General features: G+C 34.1%; 1 protein-coding gene across 1 annotated transcript in view; it reads left to right on the top strand.

Annotated features, from left to right (window-relative positions):
• The first annotated feature begins 461 nt into the window (after window positions 1-461).
• Window positions 462-12,235, top strand: part of LOC123701945 — a 106,189-nt gene continuing 94,415 nt past the window's right edge. The window contains exon 1 of the mRNA XM_045649579.1: window positions 462-687. Within this exon, the coding sequence (XP_045505535.1) occupies window positions 462-687 (226 nt within the window). The remainder of the gene's footprint in view (window positions 688-12,235) is intronic.

Here is a 12,235-nt window from a genome sequence, read left to right on the forward strand (position 1 = left end):
ATTGAGCTCGTGTCCCGCATTGTTTTGAGGGGCCCGAATTCGTAAGATAATTCATAGGCTATGGGTATGTAATATCGAATATCGATGCAAGATTTGCTCACAAAGAATGGTAGTTCATAGTAATTAAGTAATTTTGTAGTTACATTAATTTCGAGAAAAACAACGAGTTTGTTAAAAGAATTGCACGTTTTGTTTATTGATTATTTTAATTCGAAGAACTATGTCGAATCGCTGGGTTCAATGAGCTCTTTTTGTTTTCATAACAATAAAATCTGCTATATAACTATATATTATAAAAAAATGTTTTAACTCCTAAATAAATACGTTGACCAGCATAATATTGAATTGGCATTGGAACTTATAAAAGTATTGATTTATTGATCAATTAAATTTTTTCGTTAACCACAAAGCATTAGCGTTTGTATTGTTACAAACCTAGCTATCACAAATAAAACATTGGTATGCAATCTGTCACCACGCAGAGCTCGGAGCCATACTTCCCGTTCCTCGGCGGTCACGCGCCGCCCGCGGACTACCGGGCCGAGGGCGACGAGGACGGCACGGTCAAGTGCTGCTGCGTGTGCTACACGTTCCTGCGGCAGCAGTGGGAGCAGTACGACCGCGAGAACAAGCCGCACAGCCAGCGGTTCTATTGGATGAAGCGGCTCGATGGGAAACCGTTTATTGGTGAGTGTGGGTAGTTGGTAATAAGGAGAGTGGTGTGTGCGGGTAGTTTGATATAATGTAGGGTTGTAAGGAAAGTGGTGTGTGTGTGAGGATAGTTGGATATTATATTATGTGTTGCAAGGAAAGTGGTGTGTTTGCGGGGATAGTTGGATATATGTATAGTATGGTGTGTCAGTTGACATCGAGCGGTTGGACTCTGTGGTTGGACTGAATGGACGGCTTGTTATATAGAATTTAGATGCAGCTATTACTCGCTGTACAATGTACATAGATTATAATTTATAAGGCATTAATTATAGAGGACTTTTTAAATAGTAGTTTATATCGTCCGATATAACTTATGAAAGATTTATACACAAGATCTTAGATCTCGTGTATAAATCTTAATCTAAAAGATAATTTACGACACTGTAATAATATTTTAAAGTGGTTTAACTCGTTTTTAAAAAGCTACTTGTCACGATTCTGCAAACATTTTTTTCCTGAAATTACTTATATACCCAGTGACCTATTATACTAGTAGACGCAGCATACGCCAACATTATTGCACTAAAAAACAGCGTAATTAATACATACCTACTTACTAACGCATTATCACCAATACAGTTGTTCTCTCTTTCACTCTCACGCACGAGACATAATACATGTCTCACTCATGTACTTCGTAATAACAACTGCCGATTAAAATACAAAAAGAACGTCCAGCCACGACGCTGAATGGTGCGTGACTAAGTGAAACTCGGGCACTTACCTGAGTTTTTTCTTGCCAAAATAGAGAGCGGGTAACGTATCTAGCTCTTTTATATATCATAGTATATACCTATAACATAACAAAGAACCCTTAGAATATATTATAGATCTCTAAATAATTCTTCACCACCGAAGCGACTATAATACGATTGATCGTCGTTAATTACATAATTATTTGATACCGTTAATATAATGAGTACATAATGCCATTATGCACGTGGGATCGATCGTGGGTTCGGTTCCCACGAGACGTTACCTTCTTTCTTACTGACCTTATATACGGGACTTTATGGGTGAAACTAATAAAATGTGTAACGTATGTAAAATTATTGAACACTAGCTGTGCCCCGCGGTTTCATCCGCATTGTTCCGCTCCTATTCGTCATAGCGTGATGATATAGGTATAACCTATAGCATTCCTCGATAAATTGACTGTATAACAGTAAAATATTTTTTTAAATCGGCCCCGTGGTTCCTGAGATTAGCGCATTCAAGCAAACAAACACTTCAGCTTACTAATATAAGTATAGAATATAGATAACCTAACGGTGACGTCAAAGACTTTATTTCACAGGAGTGCTAAATAAATATATGTATTTATCTGCATACAAAATGTATTTTTTTTGTGCAAAACATCGTTATGTCGCACATTTCATGTTTAGTCATCATATCGCAAATGACGTCACAGTATACAAACATCGACGTAGATAACTGATAGCTTTTCGTCCACGGCTTTGTCTAAAACTTAAAAAATTATATGCCTACTAAAAAAATTATGTACTAAATAAAACCTTCCTCGAAATCCATTTTATCTTAATATGTTACATATATAAATCTCGTGTCGCATATTTTTATACACATTAGTTTGAAAAAATATATTTATTTTATCGGCTCGTGCGAAGCCGTGGTCATCAATTAGTTTATCATAAATGGAAATGCACCACGTTATGTAAATAAACACGTTTAACGAATAAGCAATTAAATGATGATTAAAATAAACATGTTTTGTTTGTTAAATTTATCGTTTGTCGGATGCTGCATTTAATTTTCCAAATAGGTAGTATATACTATGTACTTAACTTTATTTCGTGAATCTAAATTTTGCTTATGGGTACATACCCAAACATTGGTTGTTGTAGGAAATCGCTAAGCGGATTTGAATGAATTGTATTTTCGAGATAGATGAACATATTAGGCTTGTTTAATATAATTTATGTACTGTGCAGGATTTTTCTGTAAAAATTTTTCATCGCATTAGTGGCTGAGGATAAAAACTTGATTAAGTATAAGTTATTTATCATAATTTATGTAAAAATAAATAGAATAAAACAATTTAATTCGACAAAGTCTATACTAATTAGTCACAATAAAAAGTAGATGCTCTTAAATTAATATAAACTAGTTTTGCACGTGCGTTCATTTGTCAAGATATTAGCTCTAATAAGCCATATGATAACATCATTGAGTTGATTGAGATTGTAAGTCAAAAACGACTGGTCTAAATTTGATGATTGACTCGATTCGGACGAAAAACGAAACTTGATTTAATTATTATAAGAAAATATATGAGAAATCGTACTCACTACACTATATATAGCTTTTGCACATAATACATTAAGTCACTAAAGTGTTTCTTCTTACCGTTAAATATACAACATTGCAGAAGCATATTTCAAGTTTTCCTTAAAAATTAACTAATGAATTTCGCACGTCTCGTTTGCGTTTTCAAAGAAATTTTATAATAAAAATATATAAAAAAATTAAAAGCACGCAGCGCAACGTAGCACTTCCTGATATTTTTAAAAGGAGGAAAAATTTTTGTTAAAAAATTTCTCGCAGGAATTTTATTTGAGTCGCGTCGAGCTGAGAAAAAAGCCAAGGAGATGCGAACTGGGTCACGGGTGGAGTAATGTTGTGTGCAATTTTGAAAAGTCGAAAACTATTTTTCCGCCGGCTTTTCAGTTTTCACGGTTTTTACGAAATGTCTTGTGTATTTGGAGAGGTTGGAATGTAGACTGGAGAGCTTCGAGTGGAATGTGGATTGTTGTGTTGGTGTAGTCGCGTTTTATATTGGGATAAAGATACATTTTATGTTTTTATTTTGTAGTTTTAAACTATGTGTAGTAAATTTTATCCGAATTAGAAGTTTATAATTTTTCATTCATTCATGTTGTATAGTAATATATTAACGTTAAAAATAACTACATGAAAATAATCTATACGTATCTATTATTAAGGGCCGATTTTTCAATCCTTGGTTAAAATTTATCCGTCCAATAAAGTATTACACTAAAATTTTAAAATGTCACCTGTAAACTGTCAAATACGGACAATTAGAATACATTTTTTTAGTCGTAATAAATGAGTTTTGTAACAAGACATGAACAACCGGAACCACCAGGTCAGTATAATAAGTAAAAGCATGCTAGAATATAAAATTTCGCAATTTGAAAGATGACATCAGCTTCCCATACATAAATAACTAATGCGAATGAAAAACATGAGTAAAAGCGGTCGTATTTTATTAATAGCTACTTATTTTATTCAGCTTATTATAAAGGCTATAAAAAACTATTAAAAATAACGTTCACATTCACATATACGTCGCAAAAGCAACCTCAATAGAATTCACTCTAAAAACATTTCACTCTGATTCTCTTCTCACTTCAAACTTTTAATATGATAAACTAGCTTTCCGCCCGCGGCTTCGCCCGCGTTTTCAAAGACAAACCCGCATAGTTCCCGTTCCCGCGGGATTTCCGGGATAAAACCTATCCTGTGTTAATACAAGATACCCTCTATATGTGTGCTAAATAACATTATAATCAGTTCAGTAGTATTTGCGTGCACACACACACATCCTCACAAACTTTCGCATCTATAATGTTAGTAGGACCGCGTCACTTTACCTCCTGTCACATAAACTTACGTAACTTTAACTCCCGTCACTTTAGCTTCCGTCAATTTACCTCCCGCCACTTTTGTCATTCGTTATTTTAAACTACATTTAAAGTTTCATTTATTATCTATAAGTATCTATTCCCTAAAAAGAAATAATTTTGACCAACTTTCACTTTAACTTTAACTCCCGCCACTAACTCGCGTCACTTTACCTCCCATCACTTTAGCTCCCGCCACTTTAACTGACGACACTTTACCTCCTGTCATTTTACCTCCCGTCACTTTAACTTCCGCTACTTTACCTCCCGTCACTTTAACTTCCACCACTTTACCTCCCGTCACTTTAACTTGCGTCACTTTACCTCCCGTCACTTTAGCTTCCGTCACTTTACCTCCCGACACTTTTGTCATTCGTTATTTTAAACTACATTTAAAGTTTCAATTATTATCTATAAGTAATAAGTATCTATTCCCTAGATAAAAATAATTTTGACCAACTTTCACTTTAATTTTAACTCCCGCCACTTTAACTCGCGTCACTTTACCTCCCATCACTTTAGCTCCCGTCATTTACCTCCCGTCATTTTACCTCCCGTCACTTTACCTCCCGCCACTCTTACTCGCGTCACCTTAACATGCGTCACTTTACCTCCCGTCACTTTAGCTCCCGTCACTTTAGCTCCCGTCACTTTAGCTCCCGTCGCTTTAACTCGCGTCACTATAACTCCGGGCACTTTAAATCGCGTCACTTTTTAAACTACATTCAAAATTTACCTTTTTATCTATAAGTATCTATTTATTCCCTAAATCGAAATAATTTTGACTTTAACTTTAACACGCCGTATAGCAAAAAACCGGCCAAGTGCGAGTCGGACTCGCGCTCCGAGGGCTCCGAACAAACCTATTTTTTTTTATAATGTTGTAACATAAAAATTTATGTTTCTAGCAATTTTTCCTTTATCTGTGTTATAAGACATTACTTTCACCAAATTTCAAGGCTCTGTGTGCATGAGAAGTACCCTGTAGGTTTTGAGTTCCATGTAAATGTCGAAATTTGCGAAAATTTTCAGCATTTACGGCTGTATCTTTTGATGCGTTGGCTTGTGAGTTTGACTTTTTCACAGCATCAAGGGACCGTAGACTTGAGTACCTATTCGATATAAATATCAGCTTGATAACAAAAACAAAAACATGACTGGAAACAGTAAAATCAACACCTATGTGAAGTTGGCAACTAACTGAATAAAAATGAGTGTTTCTCAATTCTATACGATTGTACTAGGTTTGTACCGGATTGTACCGCTTTTTATTTTGTTTGTACCCCAAAGAGGTGGGGAGAAACATAGGGTCGTAGTTATATAGTTCGCTGCTAACTGAATAAAAATGAGTGTTTCTCAATTCTATTCGATTGTACTAGGTTTGTACCGGATTGTACCGCTTTTTATTTCGTTTGTACCCCAAAGAGGTGGGGAGAAACATAGGGTCGTAGTTATATAGTTCGCTGCTAACTGAATAAAAATGAGTGTTTCTCAATTCTATTCGATTGTACTAGGTTTGTACCGGATTGTACCGCTTTTTATTTCGTTTGTACCCCAAAGAGGTGGGGAGAAACATAGGGTCTTAGTTATATAGTTCGCTGCTAACTGAATAAAAATGAGTGTTTCTCAATTCTATTCGATTGTACTAGGTTTGTACCAGAACGTACCGCTTTTTATTTCGTTTTTACCACAAAGAGGTGGGGGGAAACATAGGGTCGTAGTTATATAGTTCGCTGCCGACCTAGAAATACAGATTTTTTTTAAATGCTAACTCAAAGTGGTTGTGTGGTCGATGCTCAAAGCATTTCGTTTGTACCGGATTGTACCGTTATCAGAACCGAAAAAAAAAATATTAAAAAACTAATATTCACGTTTATATAAATATACATGAAGATACTAAAGAAAATTCGACTAACTGAATAAAAATGAAAATTCGACTAACTGTGTAAAAATTTATTATGGCCATTTTCTCATTAGGTTAAGTACTTTCGATATCAGTTTAAAGTTTTTTGATATCTGTAATAGTTACAGAATAATCGCCTGTGCACACTTAACGATTACACCCTGTATATCTGTCAACTGTGGTTGTAATCTTGTGGAATTACGAAAGTTTCCCAAGAATACATTCGTAATCGGTGGTTTTCTCTATTGGAAGAAGGTATGGAAGGTTTGCCCAGCGGTACAAACGATGAGAAACGGAACACTTATCGTAATATTCAATTATCACGTAATATAGTCGAAGTAGGTCGAAAATGAATTGTGGAAGTGGTGCTCTTGAGTGCTCAATGATGATTCAAAAATATTATGTGAATCAGCAAAGAATTAGCGACAATGTTTTTTTACAGAACTATATAACTACGACCCTATGTTTCTCCCCACCTCTTTGGAGTACAAACGAAATAAAAAGCGGTACGTTCTGGTACAAACCTAGTACAATCGAATAGAATTGAGAAACACTCATTTTTATTCAGTTAGCAGCGAACTATATAACTACGACCCTATGTTTCTCCCCACCTCTTTGGGGTACAAACGAAATAAAAAGCGGTACATTCTGGTACAAACCTAGTACAATCGAATAGAATTGAGACACACTCATTTTTATTCAGTTAGTCGAATTTTCTTTAGTATCTTCATGTATATTTATATAAACGTGAATATTAGTTTTTTTATATATTTTTTTCGGTTCTGATAACGCCACAATCCGGTACAAACGAAATGCTTTGAGTTAGCATTTAAAAAAATGCTGTATTTCTAGGTCGGCAGCGAACTATATAACTACGACCCTATGTTTCTCCCCACCTCTTTGGGGTACAAACGAAATAAAAAGCGGTACAATCCGGTACAAACCTAGTACAATCGCATAGAATTGAGAAACACTCATTTTTATTCAGTTAGTCGAATTTTCTTTAGTATCTTCATGTATATTTATATAAACGTGAATATTAGTTTTTTTATATATTTTTTTCGGTTCTGATAACGGTACAATCCGGTACAAACGAAATGCTTTGAGTTAGCATAAAAAAATGCTGTATTTCTAGGTCGGCAGCAAACTATATAACTACGACCCTTTGTTTCCCCCCACCTCTTTGGGGTACAAACGAAATAAAAACGGTACGTTCTGGTACAAACCTAGTACAATCGAATAGAATTGAGAAACACTCATTTTTATTCAGTTAGTCGAATTTTCTTTAGTATCTTCATAAATATTTATATGTATAAACGTGAATATTAGTTTTTTAATATATTTTTTTTTCGGTTCTGATAACGGTTCAATCCGGTACAAACGAAATGCTCTGAGTTAGCATTTAAAAAAATGCTGTATTTCTAGGTCGGCAGCGAACTATATAACTACGACCCTATGTTTCTCCCCACTTTTTTGGGGTACAAACGAAATAAAAAGCGGTACAATCCGATACAAACCTAGTACAATCGAATAGAATTGAGAAACACTCATTTTTATTCAGTTAGTCGAATTTTCTTTAGTATCTTCATGTATATTTATATAAACGTGAATATGATTTTTTTTTATTTTTTTTTCGGTTCTGATAACGGTACAATCCGGTACAAACGAAATGCTTTGAGTTAGCATTTAAAAAAATGCTGTATTTCTAGGTCGGCAGCGAACTATATAACTATGACCCTATGTTTCTCCCCACCTCTTTGGGGTACAAACGAAATAAAAAGCGGTACAATCCGGTACAAACCTAGTACAATCGCATAGAATTGAGAAACACTCATTTTTATTCAGTTAGTCGAATTTTCTTTAGTATCTTCATGTATATTTATATAAACGTGAATATTAGTTTTTTTATATATTTTTTTCGGTTCTGATAACGGTACAATCCGGTACAAACGAAATGCTTTGAGTTAGCATTAAAAAAATGCTGTATTTCTAGGTCAGCAGCAAACTATATAACTACGATCCTATGTTCCCCCCACCTCTTTGGGGTACAAACGAAATAAAAAGCGGTACGTTCTGGTACAAACCTAGTACAATCGAATAGAATTGAGAAACACTCATTTTTATTCAGTTAGCAGCGAACTATATAACTACGACCCTATGTTTCTCCCCACCTCTTTGGGGTACAAACGAAATAAAAAGCGGTACAATCCGGTACAAACCTAGTACAATCGTATAGAATTGAGAAACACTCATTTTTATTCAGTTAGTTGCCAACTTCACATAGGTAAAATCAACAGCTTTTCAAATTCACGACAAATCTAATAAAAATATTTCTGTTGCCTAATTTTTGTCATTTTCGAAGCCAAATTTTTTATTTTTTTTTTTGGAAATACAACTAACTAGGAAACCTATAGCATCTAAGGTTAGACAACCAATCAGAGCCACGCTTGAGGCGTGGCACGAAAATTCGCGATGCACGTGAGTCTGATAGAATAAATTTGTTAAAATAATGCAGCAAAATATAAATAATATTGGTCGGAACCGGGAGAACCGGGTTTCATATTATTCAGACCCGGTTCTCAAGATCATCAAAAAACCGTTTTTCGAAACCGGGTAAACCCGGGTGCATGCCCTAGTAGGACGTGAAGGAGCAAATTAAATTCCGTCTAGATGAAAAAAATATTCGGCGATATCTCACTGTGTGGACTGTGGATCGATTTTAACAGAATTTCAATATCTAAACGACACCCCTCCTAGGGGGAGGTGGCCACTACCCACCCTACACGAAAATATTTTTATCTTTTATTGAGCCTCGTCATTTCACACGTATTCGCGTGCCTAGAATATTTTTTAGGTATATCGCTGTAAGTACGTAATTTTTGGCGTCTACCTATGTACAGGGTGGATAATTTCCTCTTTTTGTGGCGGCGTTACGGAGGAGGGTGATTGGTTTATCGGTTTATATTTATGTTTCGTGAAGGACATTGAAATTACGTATTGGTATTATGAGTGTGTAATGAATCTTTATGAGGTATATTTTCAATATGGTAAAAGTATTTTTGTGTCTTACTCTTATTGAGTTGTGAATTGTGATTCGTATAGGTACGTAAATGTAAAATAGCTCTCTCATTATATTTTTCAAAATATCCATATTAGCTAAATAGAATTTTGTAGAGAGCAAACTATTCAGAGGTAGATTTGAGTTTTTGACGCTGTTTTTTTTTTTCGTTTGCTTTCTAACACCTTTCTAACATAAAAGTATTAGCGAAATCGATCCAGCTGTTCACGTGTAATATACCAAGGGACATAGGTATTCATTTGTACATAATATCTATCAATAAACGCAGACATAGTATATCTCATTAATCATGGCATCTTGTTCCGCGGCCAGGGTAACGAGACACCATGAATAATGCATGCAGAGGAGACGGGGGACGATCTAGTCTACGGTTTTTTTTTTTGTTTGAAAATTTTATACGTCTGTTTGCATGTCTATTACCCGTTTGGATTGATGCGAATTTAATTGATATTGTAATTTTAAAGGTTGGTGTATAGAATATTACGCGTTGGATATTTTTTTAGATTAACTTATACATACTTCTACAAAATAAAAATGAATCACAAAATGTGTTGTGTTGGTAAACGCATAACTCAAGTACGGCTGAATCGATTTCGTTAATTTTTTTTTATAATATTAATTCAAGTACGAAAAAAGAGAAAACGTAAACATGTACCCGGGCGAACCGCTAGTAACTACCTACTTATATAAAAGTAGGTAGGTATAGTATCATTGGTATTTATGAAATAATAATATGCCACCCTTTATTTAGAAACCGGCTTCTAAAAGTATAATGCCTGTGCTGTATTATGTTTTATTTAGTTTATAATGAGTGTTTAATACATATTTCTTAAGAAAATTTACTAGTGGTATTTATAACCATGGTCACGAATGTGGCAATTTATGTTGTTCTCAACACGTTCCAACAATAATTTCATAAATATTATGTCGCGGCTAATAATAAAAATAACTCAAACTTTTTTCGTGTAATTCTTTTTAACACGTTTTAGTATTACCACATTAAATGAGAACAAATAGATAAATAAATATCTATGAATAGAGGATAAATAAATATTTATATACTAAAAAAAAACTTTGACCTCTTAGGATACTGCAAGATACATAGCTATAGAAAATTTACGAGTAAAACAGATGTGAAATACATCTGCCCCGTAAGGGAACAGGGATATTTACTGAATGTCTGAACTCTGTAGCTATTAAATTTAATATAGTCAGTCATATCTCATTGATTTGCTCAATAATTTCTGTATAGTTTGACGAGATGAACCCTAAGAAAGTTTTGCAAGTAAAATATAAATGTGCATTTTTAATTTCTACGCAGATTGATACTGTTGAAGAGAGCTCTCCAAAGAAGTCTATTTGAATGACGGTTTAAGCTAGCATTTACTAAATATGTATGCTTTTCATTCTCCGTAGAGAAATAATGCTATGAAATCTTTACAAAACGCAAGCTAAAAAAAAACGTTAGCTAACATTTCAAACTCAAACATTTATTTATTCAATAAGACTTCTTCTAGACGCACTTTTGAAACGTCATTACATATTGCACGCCTCATAAGCGAAGCGTTGAGGTGGGTACTACTGTCACTTCGCGCAAAACATCTGATTTTTCAAACTTAAAATGTCTTTATGTATCATACATTGCACTTGTAAGATAATACATACACACACATATTAAGAAAAAAACACTATTTTTAACATTCATGATATTTTTGATGTCATTTATGTTATGTAAACTAGTTAAAAAACAGTTTAAAAAAGTTCTGTCTTGGACGTCCGTGTGTCTGTATGTGCGGAGGATTTTCTTGTTAACACGATAGCGACCGAAATACTTTACTAATCGAGTCTTTTTTTTTCTCTTACGCTTGAGTATGCTCAGGAATAGAACCCTTTCATTTTTCAGGGACTGATTCGATGTGGTTTAATTGTTATTAAATAAACAAAAAAAAAATATCGACTGTTCTCCATAATTTTAGTATATCTATATATATTCTTTATTTTTTTTTTATATTTATAGTGTACTCAAAATTCACCATTATAAACTCGATTCTTTATACTATAAGCCAAGGTTTAAAAAAATAAGTTGGTAGTCAGTCCCTTAAACCTGCGCAGTTTCACATCTAGGTGGGGCCACAAGAAAAATAGCTCAATTATTCCGGTACCGCTTTCTTTACTTTTCCAACTGTTTTATTTTATTTCTTTTTTATATTTATAGTGTATAAATAATCAATTTTATTGTAAAGGATGAGATTATGAGGCGTGCACTTTTGGATTTTCCAAACTATTTTAACATTTACCACAGATTCGGAAAGCAGTATCTACGGAGAAGTTTACTTGAAGATTTCACGTAGTTAGTTATATACTAATTACCAACTCGTTTGGTATATACAAGAAGCTTGGTATATAGCACGCCTACATTACAATATTTGTAAACACAGTGCTATCAATGCGAAACAGTTGAAAGAAATCCTCCGTGGATTTCTTTCAACTGTTTCGCAGTTTTTTTCAGTGTAAACAGACGTTTGTGTTATTACATGGTTGGGGTACCGTGGGCGATACATGAAAACCTTGTTTTATATATTTGAACAAAAAAAATTATAAGAATTGCAACTTTTGAGATTGTCTACTTGATTCCTGTTAGTACAAAAACAACGAACATTTATTGCTATTACATAGGTACATACATGGTCTTAATGAAAGGTTTCATTTCATCAATTTAGAAGGAAATATGAAAGTTTACGAAAGAATTTTGAAATTTGCAGTAAATTCTACGGAACGTTTTTATTATGACTCGGCACACGCTTAGCCGCTTTTTATTTAAACAAACAAACGTTTGTTATGAGCGAGGCGGGCGATGTGATGTTCCGTTTACACAAT

Source organism: Colias croceus, chromosome 22, assembly GCF_905220415.1.
Source record: "Colias croceus chromosome 22, ilColCroc2.1".
NCBI lineage: Eukaryota > Metazoa > Arthropoda > Insecta > Lepidoptera > Pieridae > Colias > Colias croceus.